Source organism: Tachysurus fulvidraco, chromosome 18 (genome assembly GCF_022655615.1).
Source record: "Tachysurus fulvidraco isolate hzauxx_2018 chromosome 18, HZAU_PFXX_2.0, whole genome shotgun sequence".
NCBI classification, from domain to species: domain Eukaryota; kingdom Metazoa; phylum Chordata; class Actinopteri; order Siluriformes; family Bagridae; genus Tachysurus; species Tachysurus fulvidraco.
This window is the reverse complement of record NC_062535.1, coordinates 17,434,867-17,460,904: the sequence shown is the minus strand read 5'-3', so window position 1 is coordinate 17,460,904 and position 26,038 is coordinate 17,434,867. Positions and strand designations below refer to the sequence as shown.

The 26,038-nt window shown below is 42.1% G+C and overlaps 1 protein-coding gene across 1 annotated transcript in view; it reads left to right on the top strand.

Moving 5' to 3' along the window:
* LOC113636345 (complement C3-like) overlaps window positions 1-22,765 on the top strand; it is a 43,862-nt gene extending 21,097 nt beyond the window's left edge. The window contains exons 18-41 of the mRNA XM_027136387.2: window positions 619-739; window positions 827-918; window positions 1,035-1,174; window positions 1,545-1,751; window positions 1,958-2,021; window positions 2,179-2,265; window positions 3,841-4,044; window positions 4,615-4,690; window positions 4,790-4,949; window positions 5,643-5,738; window positions 5,847-5,997; window positions 8,433-8,596; window positions 10,718-10,876; window positions 17,025-17,084; window positions 17,170-17,260; window positions 17,439-17,475; window positions 17,589-17,679; window positions 17,804-17,893; window positions 17,983-18,088; window positions 18,178-18,273; window positions 20,431-20,511; window positions 20,678-20,761; window positions 21,873-22,008; window positions 22,164-22,765. Coding sequence (XP_026992188.2) covers window positions 619-739; window positions 827-918; window positions 1,035-1,174; window positions 1,545-1,751; window positions 1,958-2,021; window positions 2,179-2,265; window positions 3,841-4,044; window positions 4,615-4,690; window positions 4,790-4,949; window positions 5,643-5,738; window positions 5,847-5,997; window positions 8,433-8,596; window positions 10,718-10,876; window positions 17,025-17,084; window positions 17,170-17,260; window positions 17,439-17,475; window positions 17,589-17,679; window positions 17,804-17,893; window positions 17,983-18,088; window positions 18,178-18,273; window positions 20,431-20,511; window positions 20,678-20,761; window positions 21,873-22,008; window positions 22,164-22,293 — 2,723 coding nt within the window. The 3' untranslated portion in view covers window positions 22,294-22,765. The remainder of the gene's footprint in view (window positions 1-618; window positions 740-826; window positions 919-1,034; window positions 1,175-1,544; window positions 1,752-1,957; window positions 2,022-2,178; window positions 2,266-3,840; window positions 4,045-4,614; window positions 4,691-4,789; window positions 4,950-5,642; window positions 5,739-5,846; window positions 5,998-8,432; window positions 8,597-10,717; window positions 10,877-17,024; window positions 17,085-17,169; window positions 17,261-17,438; window positions 17,476-17,588; window positions 17,680-17,803; window positions 17,894-17,982; window positions 18,089-18,177; window positions 18,274-20,430; window positions 20,512-20,677; window positions 20,762-21,872; window positions 22,009-22,163) is intronic.
* The last annotated feature ends 3,273 nt before the right edge of the window (window positions 22,766-26,038 follow it).

Sequence of the window (26,038 nt, the reverse complement as noted above, 5' to 3'; positions counted from 1 at the left end):
GCCACATGCGTCGGGAGTCATTTAGCTGGAAATGTGACTCTATGCATTCCCTGTATCTGTATTTGGCGGCTCTCACTGCCTGTTCCAGATGCCTCCTGGACGCCTCCCTGGGGAGGTGTACCGAGCCATGTTCAACCGGGAGGAGGCCCCAGGGAAGACCTAGGACACTCTGGAGGGACTATGTCTCTCAGCTGGCCTGGGAACGCCTTGGTATTCCCCCGGACATCCCTGAATGTCCTTGCTTAGACTGCTGCCCCCAGGATTAAGCGGTAGAAAATGGAATGTAATAGAAAAAATTTAATAATAATAATAATAATAATAATAATAATAATAATAATAATAATAATAATAATAATAATAATAATAATAATCTAATTAAATTTGAGCTTTATTTTTTTATTTTGATTTCTAGTTTTTACACAAACATAAAAATAAAAATTAAAATAATAATAATAATAATAATAATAATAATAATAATAATAATAATAATAATAATAATAATAATAATAATATACCAAAACACAAAAAAACTATTACATGCAATGGTATTCACTGCTCCACAATATTGAATGTTTGCCTCTTGTTCAAGGCATAATTTACAAACATACATTTGTTCAGGTGAAGATGATGATGATGATGAATTCTTAAGCTCTGATGATATTACCACTCGAACAAATTTCCTTGAGAGCTGGATGTGGGAGAGCATTGACCTGCCAGATTGTGAAGAAAACATTCCATGGTAATTGCAATAATACAGGATTTTTATTATTACTACATACTTAAAGAAACTTGGCAATACTTTTCAGATCTGTTCTTTCCCCTGTAGTGATAAAACAAGCCTCACCTTGGAGAGTCAATATGTCTTAAACTCTATTACTACCTGGCAAGTCCTAGCCATCAGTATGTCCAAGACCCATGGTCAGTCCCGCATCATTTTAACATGTGAAGTTTCCAAATACACCAAAATACATAAATCTGAAACAGACACCTCAATTTGATGAATGGAATATGAAGCATATTTTTTTACCATGTAGGCATCTGTGTAGCTGATCCCTATGAAATAACAGTGGAGATGGATTTCTTTGTGGATCTCAAGCTACCTTACTCAGCAGTTCGCAATGAACAAATAGAAGTCAAGGCTGTTCTGCATAACTTCTCCAGTGAGAAAATGAGGGTATGTTTAGTGTTGTCTGCAGTTACACATAAAAATAAAATAAAAGAAAACTTTGTGCACTGTGTAGTTTTGCTATAATGCTCACAGTTCATGGCTTGCAGTGTTTGCTCTTCACATACATTTTATACAGGTTCTCTGATGCACAATGTCCTTTTGATAAATCGATATAAATCTCTGTCTATTTCTGCATCACCGGACATTTTCAGGCTCTGGATACACAGCCACCTAGTCCAGGATAAAACTGAATTACTTTCTGATTCTTTAAGAATGAAACTGCCACATAATCCACTTCATAACTCACATTTTTGTCTGCATCCTAACCTATTGCCTGATTTGTCCTCACATCTGTTGGACTTTCTCTTTCCACCAGGTGCGAGTGGATTTCTTAGAGACAGAACGTATTTGTAGCGCGGCCAGTAAAAAGAAGAAATACCGTAAAATAGTTAATGTTGAAGCCAAGTCCACCATTTCCATCCCTTATGTGATTATTCCCATGGAACTGGGGGAACATAACATAGAGGTGAAGGCTGTTAGTTCATTACGTAGTGATGGAGTTCTAAAAACCCTGAAGGTGGTGGTGAGTATGAGCAGATTATGTGAGTGATTTAACAAGCATGGGCTAAATGTTGAAGTACTGGTTACTTTGTGCTGAAAAAACTTTATAGATTTTATTATAGCTGTGTTTAAATGAATATACAAAAATAAATATCATATGATTCTATGATGCAATCAGATTCACTGCTTAGATCAACATAAGGTCTGAATCTGTTTTCCCTTGCTCAGTCGGAAGGTGTGCTAACTGAACTCCCGGAACAAAATTTGGAATTAAATCCCTCTAAAGTACCTGGTAAGATCTTCTATATTCTGTAAACACTTTGTGATATCCAAAATATGTCTAGATATAGAATTTATTCCACAAATAATGTTTCTACATTTTACATGCTTAAAACTAAATAAGTTTTAATTTATTACTATTTCTTTTATTCTTTCTGTTTATTTTTTAGGTGGCATTCAAGTTGTGCATATGAAGACTGATATACCACCTGGAAAGATTCCAAACTCTGAAGCACAAACTTACATCACTGTGGCTGGTATAAAATCTAACAAATTAATATAGGCCAATATTGACCAATTCAAGTTTTTTCACTTAAGGTCACTTAATGTCATTCCTATCATATACTCATATATAGTGCCATAGCTTTATGTTAATCGCAAAAGGATAGAGATGTTATCAATCTTAGCATTAATGGGCCAGACCCACCCAAGACTGATTTAAATGGAAAACAATCCCTTCGTTACACCAATATATGCAAAAAAAACTTTTTTTATTTGTGAATTTTTTCCCATCCATTCTAACATCATCAGAGTTCCACTGCCTGCTGCATTACATACATAGTCCAATTATTTCTTTTTGTGGACACAATACACCATTTTTTCTTATCCAGGAACATGAAGTTACAGTATGTCATCATATAAATGACCTGCTTACTAATAGTAGCTTTTTGGATGAAAGGTGAGCAACATGGTTGTTTGATGATCCACAATGCTGATGGCTTTGTGGATTCAACATGTGGTGTAAATTTTTGCAATGAAAGGAAGAGAGACTGATGACTTTCTCAGCTGCCCTCACTATCCACTTCGGGGTCTTGTGGACCGAGACAGTTCAGTTCCTAAACCAGTCAGAAATGCAGCTGCTCAGGATGTTTGCAATAGAGCCCCCTGTAGTCAGGATAGGGGATGTTCTCTCCATGCTCTCCTGAAGTCAACACCCATCTTTTTCAGTCTATGTTCAGTTACAGTTTGTTACAAGCTGTTAGCTGCATCATCTTCTCTCTGTATGTTAACTCGAGGCATAATCAGTACTTGTTAGATATTCATGCAGCTCATTTAATGTAGTAAATTTTTGTCATGGCATTTTATACATTTTGAGGGACATCCTGATGTTTTGTAATGTTGACATTACTCCTGATCGACAGCTTTCCACATATGATATAGTATGTATGATTTGTTAGCTCTTTGCAGAGCATGGCTTCAGCAGTCGGACAAAATCAAGAATGCAATTCAAGTGAACAATATCCTACTGCAACATGCTTTTTATGGTTAATAATAATGATAATGATAATATATATTATTATCATTATCATTATCATTATTATTATTACTTACTTTTAATTTACTTAATTTAATTACTTACTTACTTACTTACTTACTTACTTACTTACTTACTTTTGAAGATGACATTAAATGTAATAGGTCAATTCGGAACACATCCACACCTTCAAATATATATTAAAGGGTGTGAAAAATTATGCAACCAGATTAATGTAACTTTCCCCCATTTAATTTTAATACATTGCTAAAAATTGTACTGCCAATTTATCTTGGTTTTATTTCATTATGCATCTCTACATATTAATTATCTACCTATTTCTACTCCCCTTTCTCTGCAGCTTATTTGTTATTGTTTTGCTTAATAATGGACACAGGGCTGGGAGAAGATAGAAACACTCACAATTCACCTTCCATAATTATTTTGTTATTGTATCGTTATTTGTATTTTATCTTCTTTAAGACAATGAAGTATATATTATGCCATGTCATAATATACAAGTTTACCTGCTTGTCCATTCTAACAACAATATTGCTATTCATATATTTTCTTGAAGGTGAGGAGTTAAGTCAGACAATTGAGCAGGTCATAAGTGGAGAGTTTATGGGGCGCTTGATCGTCCAACCCCATGGCTGTGGAGAGCAAAACATGATCTTTATGACATTGCCTCTAATTGCCACACACTACTTAGATACCACCAGCCAGTGGGAAAGAGTTGGCCTGCACCAACGTAATGAGGCTATCAAGCACATCCAGACAGGTAAAAAGACTCTTCTAAAACACTAGAGATCAAAATCATTTGAGGTTTTGTAAGGCCACAAATGTACCAGTATAATATGGTTATAAGCCATTTTGTTCATCAAGCTTTTCTCGTCATCTCTCATATTTCATATGTAAAGTTCAAACCAGAGCAGCAACCTGAAATTCATTATATGAAATTAATTTGTCAAATTTTAATTGAAATTCTGTCTAGTATCTAAATAGACGTTCCTTTTATTACCCTTGTCCGGGACATAAACAGTCATTGAAATTTGAAGCTTTTATGCTATCTGCTATGTCATTGGTTCATGCTAGAAGATTGGGGTCTAGTTTTATTTCACGGGGTAGGTAGTGTTTCTGGTGTTCAGTGCTAGCACAGAGTGTCAAAATGATCTGGATCCACAGCTTAGCTCTACTCAAGTGTTTTGGAGCTTTCTAATGAGCTTTTATGAAAATATTTTATAATTTTATTTTATAAATATTTTAAATTATGAGTGCAGTTGATTACAGTTACAGTATATTGGAACTCGTAAGACTAAGAAAATAATCCTCATCTTTCCCCCTCTCTTAGGATATGCACAAGAGCTTACATTCCGTAAACCTGATGGTTCTTATGGTGCATGGACACATACACCTAGTAGCACATGGTAATAGAGACCGATGAAAGTTACAGTTGGGTAATTCTTCAGTTCTTGCACAGTATTCCATCTGCCATATATTGATTTCTTGTTTTTTCTGCATTAAAGGTTGACAGCATATGTGGCCAAAGTCTTTGCTCTGGCTAGTGACCTAATCACGATAAATGAAGATATTCTTTGCAGCGCCCTTAAGTGGTTAAATCTGAACTCACAAATGCCAGGTGGCTCATTTATAGAAAATGCCCCAGTCTATCATGGAGAGATGGTTGTAAGTTGAGCTTATATTTGTTTGGTCATTAGTGACATGTACAAAAAAACCTTACAGCAACAATTTTTTTGTGAAATCAATTTTTTTGTGAAACTTAAAGGTGGGGTGCACAATGTTTGAAAGCCAATGTTGACATTTGAAATCACCAAACACGCCCCTAACCCAAATGGGTGTCACCCCTGTTTTCATAACTCTACCCACACATACATACAGTACATAACCCAGGCATCTATTATGGTGGATCCTGCTGGGGCAGCTGGATGAAGGGATATTTTTATCAGTAAATGAACACAATGAGTAATACTATGGTAATACAGTACAAATATGTTTTTGTAGTACTGTGTGTTGTTCTGTGAATGGTTTAGCTCCGTTTCACATGGAAGGCATTCAGTTCTCTCCAGCTTTGGAAAGCTGATATTATATTAACACGGGTCCTGCTTCTTGCCTTATCATAAGCCTTTTTTCTCTTTTCGTTTGTATCTGCCATTTCAATGTTTCAATCGCTTTCGGCCAATTTCAAGACATACGCACTGAACACTCTCTCTGCCGCATATTGACAAGACATGCCTTTTTCTGCTCATTGGCTACACATTTGTTTTGCAAGTCGGCCTGACTCAGTTTTCTGACGCATTTCTCAAACATCTTGCACCCCACCTTTAAGTGTACTGTAAATAATTTTCTGTGCTATTCCAGGGTGATGTACGAGGTAAAGATGCTGATGCATCTCTGACAGCATTTGTCTTGATTGCCCTGCAAGAAGGACAACATCTTTGTGCTAAATTAGTTGGAGTATGTCAATTTATTACACCATATATCACTAATAAGTCAAAACATCCAAGCAAATTGACCAGCTTTTGTAGAATTATGCATATAATTTTACCCTTTTCTGTCATGTAGAGTCTTCCAGAGTCTTCCAGGAAGGCCACTGAGTTTCTGGAAAAAAGACTCCCCTCTTTGACCAATCCGTATGCAGTTGCAATGTCTTCATATGCCTTGGCCAATGCTGGCAAGTTTAACAAGCAGCGTCTGCTGCAGGCTTCCTCTGAAGGTCAGTAACTCTTAAAATCCATCCATCCATCCATCCATCCATCCATCCATCCATCCATCCATCCATCCATCCATCCATCCATCCATTTTCTACCGCTTATCCGGGGCCGGGTCGCGGGGGCAGCAGTCTAAGCAGGGATGCCCAGACTTCCCTCTTCCCAGACACTTCCTCCAGCTCTTCTGGGGGAATACCGAGGCGTTCCCAGGCCAGCTGAGAGACATAGTCCCTCCAGCGTGTCCTAGGTCTTCCCTGGGGCCTCCTCCCTGTTGGACATGCCCGGAATACCTCCCCAGGGAGGCCGTCCAAGAGGCATCCGAAACAGATGCCCGAGCCACCTCAGCTGACTCCTCTCGATGTGGAGGAGCAGCGGCTCTACTCTGAGCTCCTCCCGAGTGACCGAGCTCCTCACCCTACCTCTAAGGGAACGCCCAGCCACCCTGCGGAGGAAACTCATTTCGGCCGCCTGTATCCGGGATCTCGTCCTTTCGGTCATGACCCAAAGCTCATGACCATAGGTGAGGGTAGGAACGTAGATCGACTGGTAAATAGAGAGCTTCGCCTTGTGGCTCAGCTCTTTCTTCACCGCAACAGATCGGTATATCGACCGCATCACTGCAGAAGATACACCAATCCGCCTGTCGATCTCCCGCTCCATCCTTCCCTCACTCGTGAACGAGACCCCAAGATACTTAAACTCCTCCACTTGAGGCAGGAGCTCTCCACCAACCTGAAGGGGGCAAGCCACCCTTTTCCGACTGAGAACCATGGCCTCGGACTTGGAGGTGCTGATTCTCATCCCCGCTGCTTCACACTCAGCTGCAAACCGACCCAGTGCACGCTGAATGTCCTGGTTTGAGGAAGCCAGCAGGACAACATCATCTGCAAAAAGCAGATACGAAATCCTGTGGTCCCCAAAATGGATTCCCTCCGGCCCCATACTGTGCCTAGAAATCCTGTCCATATAAGTAATGAACAGGACCGGTGACAAAGGGCAGCCCTGCCGGAGTCCAACATGAACCGGGAACAAGTCTGACTTACTGCCGGCAATGTGAACCAAACTCCTGCTCCGGTCATATAGGGACAGGACAGGCCTTAACAAAGAGCCCTGGACCCCATACTCCCAGAATACCCCCCACAGGTCACCACGAGGGACACAGTTGAAAGCCTTCTCCAGATCCACAAAACACATGTGAACTGGTTGGGCAAACTCCCATGAACCCTCCAGCAACCTGGCGAGGGTATAGAGATGGTCCAGTGTTCCACAACCGGGACGAAACCCGCATTGTTCCTCCTGAATCCGAGGTTCGACTATCGGCCGAATTCTCCTCTCCAGTACCTGGCATAGACTTTTCCGGGGAGGCTGAGGAGTGTGATCCCCCTAGTTGGAACACACCCTCCGGTCCCCCTTCTTAAACATAGGGACCACCACTAGAGTCTGCCAGTCCAGAGGCACTGTCCCCAACCTCCACGCAATGTTGCAGAGGCATGTCAACCAAGACAGCCCCACAACATCCAGAGAACATCCAGAGGTACTCAGGGCGGATCTCATCCACCCCCGGTGCCTTGCAACTGAGCCCCTGCCCTCTGCTTCCTCAGTGGAAGACATGTCGGTGGCGTTGAGGAGAACCTCGAAGTATTCCTTCCACCGTCCGAGGATGTCCCCAGTGGAAGTCAGCAGATTCCCACTCCCACTGTAAACATTGTGGGTAGGGCACTGCTTCCCCCTCCTGAGGCGCCGGACGGATTGCCAGAATTTCTTTGAGGCCACCCGCTAGTCCTTCTCCATGGCCTCAGAGAATCCCTCCCAGACCCGAATTTTTGCCTCCGTAACCACCCGGGCTGAAGCTCACTTGGCCCTCTGGTACCTATCAGCTGCCTCCGAAGTCCCCCGAGCCAACCAGGCTCGATGGGACTCCTTCTTCATCTTGACGGCATCCCTTACTTCCGGGGTCCACCACCGGGTTCGGGGATTGCCACCACGACAGGAATTGGAAACCTTGCGGCCACAGCTCCGAGCGGCCGCGTCGACAATGGAGGTGGAGAACATGGTCCACTCGGACTCAATGTCTCCAACCTCCCTCAGGATCTGGTTGAAGCTCTGCCGGAGGTGGGAGTTGAAGATCTCTCTGACCGGACACTCTGTCAAACGTTTCCAGCAGACCCTCACAGTACGTTTGGGTCTGCCAAGTCTGTCCAACTTCCTCCCCCGCCATCGGATCCAACTCACCACCAGGTGGTGATCAGTTGACAGCTCCGCCCCTCTCTTTACCCGAGTGTCCAAGACATACGGCCGGAGGTCAGATGAAGCAACCACAAAGTCGATCATCGACTTCCGACCTAGGGTGTCCTGGTGCCATGTGCTCTTAAAATCATATTTACTTATTTATTTCTGAAGGAAGCACATGTCAATTTGATTCTATATATCTTATGCACAGATGGTTCTTATTGGAAAGTTGTGGGAGGAGATCACTTCTCCCTGGAGGCAACAGCGTATGCCGTGCTGGCTCTGGTAAGGGCAAAGGAGTTTGATGCAGCAGGAAAAGCTGTTCACTGGCTCAATAGGCAGAGCGGTCCTTACGGGGGTTATGGCACCACCCAGGTAGGTTGACAGGTTTTTTTACTTTTTTAATTCTGATGTGGAAGAAAGGCAAAGTAACTATTTATTCAGTCAAAGTGAAAACAATTAAACCATGGAGATGAAAATATTATGTTTGTTAATTTATTTATTATATTTTAAATACTGAAGTAGTTACGGATCGCCGTGCCGTGCGCGGCACGGAAGTCAAAGTGACCACTAGGGGATGACGCAGAAACAAGCTTCTTTTCATCTTTAAAGCATCAAATCCTCTAAAAACACGGAAAAAACCTATTTACCTAGTAAAGTTTATACTCTCAATATTTTTTAAGCCCACACACAAAGCATAATATGATTCACAGCCTTCATACTATTAGAAAAAGTTTTTGGAGAAAACTGACCTAGGTGGCGCTAGACCAGTTTTTCCCTTACGTTTACACGCTTCCCTTTCTTCACTGGGGTAATATATTCCAATACAAATATTCCACAAAAATCCACACAGGTCCAATGAACTGGAATCTGTAAGTCTTTTAATCCAAAACGCTTTGGTCGCACCACAAATATTCCGTTTGTGTTCCGAAAACTAGAAACAGTAGTGCGCCATCATCTTGTTTTGCCGCTCTAACTTCTCATTGGGTATTCAAAAATTCTACGTCATATTTATAGCCCAGGGCCTAACGAATCAAACAAGCCCTCACTTGAGCCAATCGGTGCTTGTATTGCAGAGATAGACGGATGGGAAGCCAATGATGTCATGACATAATTTTTGGGAACCCGCCTTTGACTGACAATTACTCCTTCCAATAGCAATGAAATGGGCTGGGACCTCTACAGCTCTTTAGCCAATAAGCAGACGATTCCAACGATATGCTGCAACCCCCCTCTCTGCTGCCTGGATCTGCGTGAAAAAGCTGCGCAGAAGAATTCTTGCGTAATCCTTGACCTTTTGTCACTCTCACAGCTCAGGGTGTCAAGTTACAGGCCTGTTTTCACACCAGAGTAGTAGACAGAGAGTCTCTGCTTGTTTTAGGCCTTTTAAACTGAGCATGCAGTCTTTTAATTCAAAGTTATACAGTAAACAAGTACACAAAAACGCTGGACCAGACGACCATGTCCGTAGAAAAATATTTTTATTGAAGCCATTTTTGGGTCTTTTGACTTGAAATTTTTTTGGTGAAAGCCAAGACATGTGGCTATGACCCTCAGTTGTTATTTGGTCCCTAACATGTTCCAGAAAAATAAGATTAATCAGTTTATCAGGTAAACAACCCAGGCGGAAATGAAAACCTTCCATTCTAGCCTCTGTAACTTTGTGCCAGTAAGGCCTAGAATCAATCTGAAGTTTCTGAAACTAGAGAATCTCTTCTTTCCAATGAGACCAGGCTCACCCCTGTGCGGCAAAGTATGTGGGAGCTGTACCACTTTTTGTTGGGTAGGTCATGTAGGCGAAAAACCTGCAAAAGGGGCCAAGGCATAAAGGGGTTAGGTCTTTGGTTCTTTAATTGTGATGATTTTGGCTCTCATTTAACAAAAACCCACCAACTCACTATCTCAAAAAACTGTCAAGAGGAAAATGAGAAACAAGAGACCAAAAAAAAAAATGCAGATGAGCTGTAGGCCACTGTCAAAGAAACCTGGGCTTCCATACCACCTCAGCAGTGCCACAGACTTATCTCCTCCATGCCACACCAAATTGAGTCAGTAATTAAAGCAACAGGAGCCTCTACCATATACTGAGTACATATACAGTAAATGAAAAACTTTCAGAAGGCCAACAATTAACTAAAAATATTTTTTTTTTATTGGTAATATGAAGTATTCAAATTTTTTTAGATAGTGAGTCGGTGTGTTTTTGTTAAATATGAGCCAAAATCATCACAATTAAAAGTTTCACTATTTTTAGCTTTTCCACGGCATTCTATTTTATTGAGATGCACTTGTACGTAATACTACATCATTTTTCAGTTTAACTAAATGATTGGTATAATTTTTTTGTTTCATTTGATTGATTTGGTTCATTTTGTCTACTCACAGAAATAGATAAAATTCTAAAGCGTTCAAGCTTTAAATTTCAAGCATCACTGTACATTTGTTTCAGTTGACAATCAATTTCAAAAATCATCTTTGCTTTTCCATGTCATCTAGGCAACCATACTGGTGTTCCAAGCAGTGGCTGAGTACTATAAACAAGTAAAAGATCTTCAGAATACAGATCTGACTGTGGATGTGAGCGTCAGTGGCCGGACTCATAAAAAAAAATGGAATTTCAACAAGAACACTGCACATCTTACACGCACAGACAAGGTTATTAGAAAACTGTTTATGTTATAAATAGTTCATTCATTCATTCATTTTCTACCGCTTTATCCGAACTTCTCGGGTCACGGGGAGCCTGTGCCTATCTCAGGCGTCATCGGGCATCAAGGCAGGATAGACCCTGGACGGAGTGCCAACCCATCGCAGGGCAGTTATAAATAGTTTTTTTTTTTTTTTTTTAATTTAAAGTTTTTATTTTAAACATTGTCTTACCCCTTGCTACTATTGGTGTGTGATGTGTTCTGATCTTAATAAAGATGGATTAACATTTTATAAACATAGTTGTGCTGGATCACAGTAAAGCTCACAACAGTGAAGGCTAGCTAGTTCACTGTCTAAAGTGATGTCTAAAGCATGCTGAATGTCTAAAATGTCTAAAGCATGCAAACTTTTGCTCTCAGAGGCTCTGTGTTATAATAGTTTTAAGATTTACAAAATTGATAACACAGTGAATATAAAATGTCTGCACGGCCCTTTTAAAATCAGTTTTTTAATGTAAAAAACATGTTCACCTTCTCTATGAAATTACAAGTGTCCCTGAACCAAAACTGTTTTAGGAAGAAAAAGAATCTCTCATTACCCAGCCTTTTTTTTTATAATTGGGAATCTGGCAGTTTTGAGACTCAACCAATTTCTTCATTTAAATGCTAATTAGTAAAGACCTGCTAATTAAAGTGGATGATTAAACATGAATAAAGTATAGGAAATTCCTATAGGATTTCCCTGACATCATCTTGGAACAGCCAAATAAGAAAGCTAGGGGCAATAAAGAGTTTACCAGATCTCAATGTTAAAAAAAATATGTTCCCTTTCGAGGGAACTCGACGCTGCGTCAGTGCTGATGCTATGGGAATGCTCCTTTGAGGAATTTGTGTCTGAAGCTCTGTGTGCACACACGCCATTTAATGGCTCGGAAAGGACACATGAAGGAGTAATTACTCGCCAGTAAGTCCATATAAGGGCATCTACGTCACGCTGCTCCAGCTTTCTTTGTCTTCATGAAGCGCTCTGTGTATGTGTGTCATTTGTCTCTCTGTCAAGTGCAGGGAAAGAAATAAATAGGGAAAGACTAGGCAAAATGTTGCAGTCTAAGCACTTTAAGAGATGCGTGCATCCGTGCCCCCGCTTTGTCTCGGCAGGCGACGCGCATTCTATTTGTGTGGTGTGTTTGGGAGAGGAGCATGCCCGGTCGGCTCTCGAGGGAGCCGGCTGCGTGCATTGTGAGGGATTCCCTCTTCGCACGCTCCGATCCCGCCTGGCTGTATTTTCAGCTTCGTCTGCGCCTCGTGGTTCGGGTCCTGCGTCTGCCGAGGCAGCGTGGTGGCTTCAATCATGGGGTTCCCAGGTTGAGTTAGCGGAGGCGGAGCAAGAGACGGGTGTTCCCCTTTCTCTTGCCCTCTCCCCTGACTCCGATCGCTCGGTTTCGCGTTCGGGAGCTCGCACTGCAATTTCTCCCAACCCGGAAGAGAGCATGCTGCTTTCCATGCCCGGTTCTGAGGAGCTCGATGTCGAAGGGGAGGGGCTTTCCACCACAGAACGACCGACGCAAATCAGCCGCGTTCGAGGAGCTCCTCGAGGTAATAACTTGGGCTGTTGAGAAGCTGAATTTAGATTGGCCTGAAGAGGTAGTTGGTGTCGTCCATTCTAAGCTGGACGATCGCTTTCTCAATTCAGGCCGTCAGACACCTGCACGCAGGCGTCTGCCATTTCTTCCGGACCTCCATACTGAGATAAAAATTCCTTTTCGACGCGTGTATTTTATCCAGCCATGTCAGACTATTCAGCCATTATGGGGCTTGAAGACCATGGGTATAGAACGATGCCGAGGGTTTAAGAGACGCTGACTAGTTATCTCTCCCCTGCATTGCCCGCATGGAGAAAACCTGCCCTTCCATCCAAGCCATGTAGGACCACTTCGGCCATTGTGGGTAAGGCCTATGAGGCAGCGGGTCAATTGGGTGCGGCGCTGCACACCATGACGGTCTTGCAGGCCTACCAGGCTGATCTGCTAGCAGAGCTGGATGGCGGTGAAGGGCTGGGACCTCAGGCGGTGTCCGAGCTCCGCCGCGCCACTGATCTCGCGCTCCGTGCCACGAAGCAGACGGCCCGCTCTATAGGCCGTACTATGGCTGCGCTGGTTGCCACGGAGAGGCACTTGTGGCTTAACTTGATGGGCAGAAGGGAGAAGGATAGGTCCTTTCTCCTGGACACCCCAGTTTCACCTCAGGGCTTGTTCGGCGACGCAGTTAGTACTGTCGTCGACATGGAATCAGGAGGTGAAATGCCAGTCAGCGGCGTTCAGGGAGTTTCTCCCTCGCCGCGGGGAGCAGCCTGGGCCATCATCTAGCCGCCCCCCCCTTCTAGCTCACTCAGGGCAGTGAGAAGAGCTAGTGTGGTGGCCTGTGCCCCCCCGTCTAAAACTAGGGAGGCCGGTTCACCTGCCCGGGCCCGGACCCGTCCGGTGAGAGAGGACCTTAGGTCTGTCCTCTCAGCCAAGCGGGCCATGAAGGAGTCCTTATGCCCGAGGGCAGGGGCTCCTGGGAGCGCCCTATTCAGAGACTTTCCCCCTACTGCCGGCCCCGTCGCCTTTGTCGTTTCGGGGGGCAGTGGGGCCTGTGTCGGCTCCCCTTTCTTGTGCGGATCTTCCCGGGTTCGCGCCTGCCGGTGCGCTGTTTCAGGGCGCCCGGGAGGTCTGCACGAGTTTAACGCCACTGTCAAGCAGCCTGGCAGCGTGGAAACTTCTGCCAGGGGCATCTCAGTGGGTCCTGAATACTGTAGAAAGGGGATACAGGATCCAGTTTTCCTCCCGTCCTCCGTGTTTCCCGGGTGTGTTGCCCACAAATGTGGGCGGGCACCAGGTGGTGTTCCTCCGGGAGGAACTTCTCTCACTTCTGGAGAAAGGGGCCATAGAGCATGTTCCCCTCCCAGGGTAAAAGCGGGACTCCGGCTTTTACAGCCGATATTTTGTTGTTCCGAAAGAAGGACGGTGGGCTGCGTCCGATTCTGGACCTGCGGGTTCTGAACTGTACTCTGAAGACTTACAAGTTCAAGATGCTCACGCTCAAGATGATCATGTCCCAGATCAGATCCGAGGACTGGTTTGTCACTATCAACCTCAAGGATGCTTATTTCAACATAAGCATTCTGTCGGAGCACCGGAAGTTCCTCGGGTTCGCTTTCGGGGGCGAAACATACCAGTATTGTGTCCTTCCTTCTGGCCTAGCCCTTTCACCACTCACGTTCACGAAGTGCATAGATGCTGCTCTGGCTCCATTGCGTCTCCAGGGCATCCGTGTACTGAACTACCTGGACGACTGGCTCATTCTGGCCCAGTCGGAGGCTATGGCAGCCAGGCATCGAGATGCCGTGCTTGCCCACATGAGGTCCTTAGGACTCAGGCTGAACCCAGGAAAGTGTGTGCTTTCTCCTTCTCAGAGAACCACCTTCCTGGCGTGGTTTGGGCTTCCATCTTGTCAGCGGTGGAAGCTGTTCGGCTAGGCCGCAGCCTCTCTGTTGCCGAGGCACAGAGGGTGCTCGGCCTCATGTCAGCAGCAGCCAACGTTATTCCTTTGGGTCTGCTTCACACGAGGCCATTCCAGTTCTGGTTCAAGGGGGCGGGCTTTCATCCTCATAGGCATCCCCTCAGGGTTATACGGGTCACGCGCCGTGGGCTTCATACCCTCCTTATGTGGAAAAGACCCCGGGTCTTGGCCTTGGGTCACAGGACTCTTTCGACGGACGCCTCGCTCTCGGGCTGGGGCGCAGCCTTAGATGGCCGCCTGGCCCAGGGTCTATGGGAGGGCCCCTGTCTCTCATGACACATAAATTGCCTGGAGATGAGGGCTGTGTTTCTAGCGTTGCAACACTTTCTCCCGCACCTCAAGGGCTGTCATGTCCTAGTGCGAACAGACAGCACCGCAGTGGTGTTCTATACCAACCATCAAGGCAGTCTGCGTTCACGCCCCCTGTTCAGGTTGGCGTGGCAGATTCTGCTCTGGGCAGAGACCAGGTTTCTTTCGCTAAGAGCGGTTTTTATCCCAGGGCATGTAAATCAGGAGGCAGACTTCCTGTCAAGGCAGGTGCTGAGGCCCGGGGAGTGGCATCTTCACCCCCACGTGGTGGAGCGAATCTGGCAGATTTTCGGCCGGGCTGAAGTGGATTTGTTCGCCTCAGAGGAGTCGACCCACTGTCCGCTGTGGTTCTCCCTCTCTCACCCAGCCCCGTTGGGCCTGGATGCCCTGGTATGGACGTGGCCGAGGCTCTGTCTGTACGCCTTTCCCCCGTTAGCTCTGCTCCCGCAAGTCCTAGCCAGAGTGTGCCATGACCGGGTCAACCTTCTCCTAGTGGCCCCCCATTGGCCCTCTCGAGTTTGGTTCACGGACCTAGTCTCCCTCCTAAACAGCACTCCATGGGAGGTTCCTGTCAGGAGGGATCTCCTCTCTCAGGCGCAGGGGACAATTCTTCACCCCCGCCCCAAGATGTGGAAGCTTTGGGTCTGGCCCCTGAGGGGGACCAGCTCCTAGACACAGGCCTCTCAACTGAGGTGACAGAGACTCTGCTGAATGCTAGGGCTCCCTCCACTAGGAAGCTGTATGCTCTGAAGTGCAGGCTTTTTTGCCTCTGGTGTGACGAGCACTCTCAGGATCCAGTTCACTGCCCAGTGCTGGAGTTCCTGCAGTCTTGTTTGTCTTGGGGCCTGTCCCCATCTACTCTAAAGGTGTACGTGGCCGCAGTTGCCGAGAACCACGAACCTGTCCTTGGGGGCTCCTTGGGTAGGCACCCTTTGGTCTCTCGCTTTCTGCGTGGTGTCAGGTGGCTGAGGGCTTTCTCTAGGCTACGCCTTCCTTCCTGGGACCTCTCTGTGGTTCTGGAGGGGCTGCTGGAAGGCCCCTTTGAGCCCTTGTAGTCAGCCTCTGAGAAGTTTCTGACCCTGAAGTCAGCTCTGCTTCTTGCCTTGGCCTCTCTCAGGAGAGTTGGGGATTTCCAGGCTTTGTCGATCGCCCCCGCCTGCCTGGAATTTGCTCCCGGCATGTCCAAGGCTATCCAGCACCCCAGGCCAGGATATGTCCCTAAGGTGCCCAGGATGGTGGGATGTCCAATCTTCCTGCAGGCCTACTGTCCCCCGCCCCATGAGTCGGTGGAACAGGAGAGGCTGCACTTGCTTTGCCTGGTAAGGGCCCTGAGGACTTACGTCCAGCTCATGGCGTAACTCCTCCACCCCTTTTGTCTGTTTTGGGGGCCGGTATAGGGGTAATCTGGTTTCCAAACAGCGCCTGGCGCACTGGGTGGTGGAGGCCATTACTCAGGCCTATGAGGTGCACGGTCATGCCTCACCTCTTGGCATCAGGGCCCACTCCACTAGGGGTATCGCCTCATCCAGTGCCTTGGCCAAGGGTGTCCCCATTGAAGATATTTGTGCTGCGGCAGGATGGTCCTCTCCACACACCTTTATCAGATTCTATGACCTGGACTTGGACCCCACTCCAGGGTCCCAGGTACTGCGGGGCCTATGATGTGCTGTTCCCAGTTAGCTCGTGCTCTCTCACGGCCTCTGGCGCAGTCATCGACCGGTGCGTGGCGGCGTGGGTATTGGCATTCCCATAGCGTCAGCACTTATGCAGCGTCGAGTTCCCTCGAAAGGGAACTACACCAGGTTACGTATGTAACCCGGTTCCCTGAGAAGGGAACAAGACGCTGCATTGCTGGCCACGCCCCGGACATCCATTCGCGCTTCCTTCAGACAAAGAGAGCTGGAGCAGCGGACGTAGATGCCCTTATATGGACTTACTGGCGAGTAAGTACTCCGTCACGTGTCCTTTCCGAGCCATTAAATGGCGTGTGTGCACACAGAGCTTCAGACACAACTTCCTCAAAGAAGCATTCCCATAGCGTCAGCACTGGTTCCCTTCTCAGGGAGCCGGGTTACATACGTAACCTGGTGTAGTTTTATTTGCTTCTAAAAGTCAGTAATTTTGTCCACAGTATGGGAAAGTGCACAGCACATCCTGTGTTACAAAATGTTTCTCTAAATGTTCTGCAAAATAGATTTTTAATATTTTACCTCCTGCAATTGTTAAGATCTCTGTGCCTTATGGTAACATGAACATTGAAGGTTTCTATACCTGGATTTTTACAGGTTCAGCTCAGGCAAGAGTTTAATGTTACTGCTACGGGAACTGGTGCTGGAGTTCTCAAAGTGAGTATTATGGTTAAAAAGTCCTTTGTTTTGTATTGTATTGTAGTTTATTACAAAAAATAAAACTAATTCCTCTTTTTCATAGGTAACAACACTTTATTATGCTAGACCTGTAGAAAAGAAGAGCGACTGCCAAAAGTTTGATCTTTCTGTTGAAATGAGACAAGAATCAGGGGGTAAATTTTAGCTCATGTTTAAATCCCTCTACACCCACCCCATGAAAAAACGTTATTTTCATTTGTGATGCCAAAATAATATATAAATATGCCTAACCACAATTTTTTTCTGAGATATTTACAATATCCATGCTATGCTATACTATTGATTCAATTTCTCTCTCACAATCTTACCTAGATGACCAAGAAAGTTACGAGGTCATCATTAACATTCAGTAAGTATACAGCAAAATAAAGGCCATGTAGATTTTTTAATTGCTAATTTTTGTGTTTGTTTAAAGGTTTTTATAAAAAATATTAAGACGTCCATATTTATACATCATTACAGATTTAAGGATCCAGAAAGAGATGCCACTATGAGTATTTTAGATATCGGCTTGCTGACAGGATTTGTGGTGGATGAAAATGATCTTAAAGCAGTAAGCAGAAATCTGAAAGATCCTTACAGACAGTTCTGTGATGATGATTTCAAACAATTAGCATGGGAAATGTTTTTGGAGACGGTAATGTCTGGCATCTGTTTTATTACATTCATAATCTTAGCTAACCATTGGAAGTGACAGATACATACAGAAGTTTGAGATGGACAAACAGCTTTCAGAACGAGGCTCCCTCATCATGTATTTAGATCAGGTATAATGAAAGATATTTTATTTTCAATTTTTAAGGTATAAAAGTGTTGTAAAAGTTTCTCTGTTTAAGCTAATTTGCTCTTTTGTCAGGTATCACACTCTTTCCAAGACAGGATTGTATTCAGAGTGCATAAGATAAATAACGTTGCTTTGCTTCAACCGGCTGTTGTCAGTGTGTATGAGTACTACTCTCCAGGTAAAAAATGAACACATAAACCCATACAAAGGCATGCGCAACCACAGACACATACACACACAAAATCCCTTGTGTTGTTTGTACTGTAGGGGAACGCTGTAAGAAGTTCTACCATCCTACAAAGACAGATGGAGCCCTGAACAGATTGTGCAGTGACCAGAAAGATCTGTGCCATTGTGCTGAAGGTAGACATATTTACAGCTGATAAATTCAATAAATAAAAACAAATGGAATAATATATAATAAAGATATAATATTTTGCATTGTGTAATAAATAAATGGTCAGACTTCCAGATTTTCCAGTGTTTCCAGAAGGACCCTGTAGAATTACACTATATTTCAGGATTATGCTTCTCTTCTGTCTACCATTTAGTGTCCACATCAAGGTTTGTTTGATAGCTTTGATTTTTTTTTTCAAAAAATCATGAACTGAAACATTAAAAATGTCACAACAGCTCATCCTTGACAGAACAATTTTGCTCTGAATTACGATCCCATCTGAGTGATGACTTATCGACCATTAAGAGTGAACTTCAGGCCGTGAAAGTTACTTATAATGATGTGGGGAGGCAGTTTAACTTGCCAGAATTGCCTAAAGCATACATCAATTCCTTTGTACCTCACCAGGTTGAATCAATAGACCAATAAATATCTGAGCATGGTCAAGTACGTTGGCTGAATTAACCCTTTGGCATTATGCCTTAAGCAATGCATTAGGGTCTCTTAAGATCGAGACACTGTTTGTGTTGTTTAAATGGTACTATTTTTGTTTTCATATACATTTTTTTAATATGTTTAGTGTCTAGATAAAAGTTGATCTTGTTTATTGTTTCAGCTTATGTAAACTCTCTAGGATGTGGATGTGGCAAACACCCCTTCAGTCCAGTTTAAATGGCATCTTGATCTGCAGACTTAATTTGACCTCATTATGACAACTGCGGCTGAATGACTTCTATTGCAAACCAGTGATTCTTATTATAAACATGGTGATAAAGATTGCCAGCTCTTAGCATATCAGTTAAAACACCATACAAGGAAATTGTATATCTGACCCTCAGACAATTAAAGACACCTTCAAATATATATATTCCATCTTATGCACATTTAAATATCCAGCAGACTTTTAAGAAATGACCTGTTTTCTAAAGGATGTAAATATCACCGCAATTGATTCAGCTGTTACTGCAATAAAATAAATTACGCAAGCAATTAAAATGATGCACAGCATTAAAGCACCTGGCCCCAATGGCTTTCCATCTGAGCTATTTTTTAATTTTTTTTTTTTTTTTTTTTTTTTTTTTTGAATAAATTGGATACATTTATTTTCCCATGAATCCTTAGAGCAGGGCTTCCTACCAGAGATGCTCACACAAGCATCCATAATTCTGCTTCTAAAAAAGTCTTAAAGCTCTTATAAACCCCTCTTTTTGCAAAATGTAAATGCCAAGATTTTGGCTAAAATGTTGGCTTCTTGAATGGAAAACATGCTTTCAAAGATTATATGTGAGGAGCAGACAGGTTTTATTCAATTCAATTTCAATTCAAGTTATTTGTATAGCGCTTTTTACTATAGACATTGTCTCAAAGCAGCTTTACAGAACATAAACATAGAGCAGAAGGTAAACATAAGGAATGATGACCAGTGATTTTATCAGTGGGAGAGTTATTTTTTAATGTTTACACTCTTCTAAATGCAATTAATTCCAAACATCTTTGGTCGTGATTACACTTGACGTTTGACCGAGTGGAGTGGGAATATCTTTTGGCAGTGCCTCAAAAATGTGTGTTTGATAACAATTGTATTTCCTGGGAACACCTATTATACTGTATGTCTCACCACAGGCGAGCGTGCATATTAATAATGTAAGATCCAGAAATTTTAAGCTAGGAGAGGAAAACGGCAGAGTTGCCTCCTTTCGGTTCTGTTGTTCTCACTGGCCATTGAACCATTGTTCTTCACTTTAAGGTCTTTCTCTTTGCTTAAGGGCATGGTGCGCTCAGGTAATGAAATCAAACTGTCACTTACTGCTGATTATTTATTATTATACATTTTAAATCTGATGTCGAGTTATCCTAGAAAAATTTGCATTGTTTTCAGATTAGACATTGTAAAGAACTGGCATTCCTTTAAACTGTAGGTTACTTTAAGTCCTTTAAATCTTGGCCTTCTATCTAACATGTGTGTCTTCTGTTCATACTGTATGTTTCTAGTTGTGATTTTTGCTTCCTGTTAGGATTAGAAAATAAGAATGATCATGTTTCTTAATGTATTTTCATAATAATGACGGTTGTGCAATAAAAAGTCTTCACCTAAGAGAGAAATGGTCTATATTCCCTGACAGAAAACTGCAGTGTCCAGAAAAAACAGAAAATTGGTGAGGAAGAGCGAGAGAACAAAGCTTGTGAAGCTGGCATGGATTACGGTAAACATGGACAACTATTTAAACACCAGATTCAGACACACAGATGCATTCTATCTGCATGTACCTTACCATTGCTCACTCACTGTACTCATGTCAAGCTTTAATATCTAATAAATGAAATGTCTCTAATAAATATATTAATAATAATTGATATGATATTTTTCAGTTTATAAAGTGAAATTAATTAAAGTGGACCAGAACCCAAACACAGATTATTATGAAATGAAGATTGAAGATGTCCTGAAAATAGGTAGGTCTTATTTTTATATCTGTATGACAGAAGATCACAGTAATGTAGAACAGTCACACCAAGAAATATGCATCAATCCAAGGTCATGTTTATGTTTGTTTTTAACCGTACAAGGTGATGTACATGAAAGAGAGAGACTGGTGTTGGAAAAAAAGGTTAAAGCTGATATCAAGTATGAAATAACAGGGACTAACATATTTTACAGTCCACAACATTGAATATTAATTGCATATAGGTTTGCATAATTCAAACCAAACAATTTCTGCCAGAATTACACTTTTTCTTGTATGTTGTAATATACCCCTGGAGGCAGATGGTGTTGTATCCATAAGGGGAAAGCAACCCATCCACAACATAATCCATACAATCGTAAATGAGAGAACATGCATGAAAAACACAGTAACCTTCCTATGCCAAAATACATCAGACAAAAACACAAACCTAGGGCAGGTAAAGAACATACACAGAAAATCAAATAAAGAAAACACTGCTTGATACGTAACCATGAACTAACAATACTGTGCACTGAAGCTAACATGCAAGCTGTCTTTGTAGTATAGATTCCCAGAAGTAACCTGGAAGCGGAAGTGGTTCAGAACTCTGTTAGGGGCTCCCTCCGTTAACTCAGATGGGGTATAGCAGGATGAGATGTTACACATGTGTATGTTCAAGGTGTACCTATACACACCGGTCATGGGTGGATTTGGTTCATGATACTAGCTTCATTATTTTTAATTCAAATCTATTCTGGATTTGGGATGAATTTTAATTGATTAGGGTAAAGACCTGGAAACAGAAGTGGGAATTTATTTTTGACTCATGTTCTGTATATTGTTCAATTAATGGCTATTATATAAAACATTGTTTCTCCTTGATATCCAATTAGCCTTAGAAGCCAATGACTAAAAACTACATAATTAGAGTTTATGGATATTTAATTGGAGTCCATGACACATTTTTAATGCTTTCTGGTCTGGAGATAATACAATCATTACCAACACCCATATGAGAGACTGTGACGGTGTTTTATTTGACTCTCTTTATCCGTGTCCATCCCACAAAAGATCCAGTGTTTCCATACAAATGCATGTGTTTGGGTTTTATTCTGCAGGTACTGACCCTGATGTACTTGACAAAATAAGGACATTCATGGGTCATGCTAATTGCAGAGAGTCTTTTGGATTTGTGGAGGGCAAGAGTTACCTCATCATGGGCCACAGTGTTGACCTACCAAGGATAGAGGGAAAGTATGTTCCTTCATCAACTAATCACCACGGGCATCAGGGGCTAAATTTGATGTAGTTGAAGAGGGAAAACACACATCTCTGTAGTATTCGGCCAAGTTTGTTAAAAGTGTTGTCTGTGTGAATGAGCCCTCATTTGTATCATTTGTTGTTGTCAGGCTGCAGTACATCCTGGGTGAGCGGACTTGGATTGAATACTGGCCCACAAGCGAGGAAGGTCAAACTAAACAGTCCAAAGGGATTGGCGCACTGTCTAAAAGGCTTAAGGACTCTGGATGCACTACATAAACATATATTGTTTTTTGTCTATACAACTAAAAAAAATATTTTCTGTTGCTGTTATGGAGAATTTTCTAACATTACTCACCCAAGCAACTATTCACCTTAGCTTTCATCCTAAAATGAAAAAAACCTGTGATATCTTAACAAACAAACTAACTAACAACCAACAAACAAACAAACAAACAAACAAACTAAATAAATAAATAAATAAATAAATAAATAAATAAATAAATAAATAAATAAATAAATAAAGAGACCAATTCAGGTAACAATGTTTTTCATGTGTCAAAAAACTATTGAATTAACCCTGTGTACATGAATGTGCATTTATTTTGGGTAAAGGTTTTATTAAAATAAGAGTCATGCTCATATTAGACAAAGCAGTCAAGAGTTTCCATTTAAACTGATTATTTAGTTTTAAAAAAAGTTTTTGATTTGCGTTAAATATGACAATACAGAATAAAGGGTATTCATTGTATTAATATAAATCAATTATATTTTGTTATATTAGACAGTAACTTGTCTTTTAAAAATCATATCGCTCATACTACCAAAACAGCCTTCTTCCACCTTAGAAACATTGCCAAGCTGAGAAACATCCTGTCTGTATCTGATGCTGAGAAGCTAGTTCATGCGTTCATGACCTCTAGACTGGACTATTGTAATGCATTACTAGGTGGTTGTCCTGCATCTTTAATAAATAGGTTACAGTTAGTCCAAAATGCAGCTGCCAGAGTTCTCACTAGGACAAGAAAGTATGACCATATAACCCCATTTTTATCATCTCTACACTGGCTACCTGTTAAGTTTAGAATTGACTACAAACTGCTGCTACTTACGTACAAGGCTCTTAATGGTTTAGCTCCCATCTATCTAACTAGTCTTCTAACACGTTACAATCCTTCAACTTTGACATCTAAAAGAATTAAATGGGCGAATAAATTGAATACAAAATAAATATTAACTAAAAATAAAACTTGCTTATTCTTTCTTTGCTTGTAATTTCATCTTTTTATTCACACTTGAGTTTTCTTTGTTTTTCTTTCCTAGTTGATCGCTTTAAAAATATTGATTTAAAAATATCCCAAAAAAGTTTCATGCAGATTTGTGGCAGGATAAAAGTCTCAACTGACATAAGTTCTCTGACCAATTAATGACACAGAAGTAGATGAAGTCACTGATGCATGTGTTTCTTTAGTATTTGAACATGAAGAAGAAGAAGAAGAAGAAGAAGAAGAAGAAGAAGAAGAAGAAGAAGTTTTATTTATATAGCGCCATTCCGTAGCTCAAGGTCGCTTTACATTTCACAAATACAGTACTTTCAGACACTTACATATACATCTATATATACACATCACATAAAACATATAATTGCATTATCCGAAATGCTTGTTAAATAGATATGTTTGTAACTGGGACTTAAATGCACCCACAGATGTGCTGTTTCGTAGCGTAAGAGGCAGCGAATTCCATAGTTGAGGAGCATTTACACTAAATGACCTTCCACCAACAGTAGACAGATGGAAAGGAGGGATGGACAACAAACCAAGTTCAGCTGATCTAAGGGACCGGACAGGGCGGTAAGAGCAGAGTAGGTCAGACAGATATTGGGGAGCAAGACCATTTAATGCTTTGAACGTTAGAAGCAATACCTTAAAGTGTATACTTGATGCTACAGGTAGCCAGTGAAGGTCATGAAGCAGTGGAGTAATGTGAGCAGAGCGCCTAGTGGAGATGAGAACTCTTGCTGCTGAGTTTTGAACATACTGTAATCTTGCGATAAGTTTTTTTGGAAGACCAAGAAATAAGGCATTGCAATAGTCCAGACGTGAAGTGATTAGTGCATGAATTAAGGTTTCGGTATCAGCTAGGGTGAGAGAAGATCGGAGACGAGCAATATTACGAAGATGGAAAAAAGAGTTTTTAACTAGAGAAGAAATGTGAGGGCCAAAAGATAGAGTAGAGTCAAATAAAACACCAAGGTTACGGATCGATGACGAAGGCTTAATGTGGGTTCCATGAACATCAAAAGACTGGTTCATCGTTTTGACTGTGGCAATAGAACTAATCAATAATACCTCAGTTTTTTTATCATTCAACTTAAGAAAATTCCGGGACATCCAATATTTAATGTCCCTGAAACATGCTGTGAGTGAGTCAGGCAGAGATGGAGCATTGGAGCTGGTGGTGATGTAGATTTGAATATCATCTGCATAGCAGTGGAACTGAAGTCCATGCTTGCGTATGATGTCACCGAGTGGATATATGTAGATGATAAATAATAGTGGGCCAAGAACCAAACCTTGAGGAACACCCTGTGTGAGTGAAGCAGTAGCAGATCTAAACCCTTGTATAGTGATGTAATACTTTCTGTCACTAATGTAGGAAATGAGCCAAGAAAGTGCAGAGCCAGTGATGCCAATGTCAGAAAGCCTAGAGATCATTAAACCATGGCAGACTGTGTCAAAAGCAGCGCTTAAATCAAGAAGCAGCAAGATGTTTATCAGCCCTGCATCCATGGACAGAAGAATGTCGTTAACCACCCGAAGAAGAGCTGTTTCAGTGCAATGTGTTGGATGAAAACCAGACTGAAAAGGTTCAAAAAGGCCATTTTCATCCAAATATGACCGCAATTGCGAAGCAACAACCCTTTCAAGGACTTTGCTTATGAATGGTAAGTTGGATATCGGTCTGTAATTGTCCATGTTTAGGTGGTCTAGGCCTGTTTTTTTAAGAATCGGCATCACCGCAGCTATTTTTAGATCTGCTGGAACAATGCCGGACGACAAACTACAGTTAATCATATGTGTTATGAAGGGTGCAACATCAGGGACACACAACTTAAGCAGAACAGTAGGTGTAGGATCGAGTTGGCATGATGTGGAATTTAACTTCGCAATTAAATCCAGTGTTGTATAAAGTACTAGAAAGCAATACTTGAGTAAAAGTACAAGTATCGTACTAGAAAAAGACTTTGGTAGAAGTGAAAGTCACCTTTTAGAATATTACTCAAGTAAAAGTCTTTAAGTATCTGATATTTACTGTACTTAAGTTGCAAAAGTCATTTTCTGATATTTAATGTATTTAAGTATTTGAAATAAAAGTAAAAAGTAAAATTTCAGTGATTTTTGGTAGACATAAGAGCAGGGGATGGTTCTAGGGTTTCATCTTTAGGGGGTTTTAGCCCTCAGTGAGAATTTAAAACAAGAAGAGTTTTATATCATATATTATATGACTACATAGTAAGTGTAGTATTGTATTATTAAATGGCAAAAATGGACACCAAAATTTTATGCATGATGTAATGATGCCAGTCTTGAATCAAATCAGTTCATGTCTGTGTCCATTCTCTACAAACAGTGTGTCCAATGAATGCAGTCATTATTAAAAAAAATATTCACAAGACAAAAACCAAATCAATAAATGTTATTTTTATTCAGTATTGAAATTTCATTAATATTTTGTTTGTGCTATCAAGTCTGGTAATAAGATTAGTGACATTTCATTGCTTTTGGTTGCCGTCTTTGCTGCTTTCCGCCGATTAACGTTATAGATAAACGCCTCCAGCTCTGACTGCGCGTGCACGCTGCGTGTACCTGTGCTTCTCTGTAGAGCGCGCGGACGTGCGTAATGCAATCTAGGAGCAGTGATTCACCAAACCTCCCTTATTGCAGTCGCACACATTTCTTCTGATTTTATTTTGTAGTAACGAGTAACGAAGATGCTTAGTGGAAATATAACGGAGTAAAAG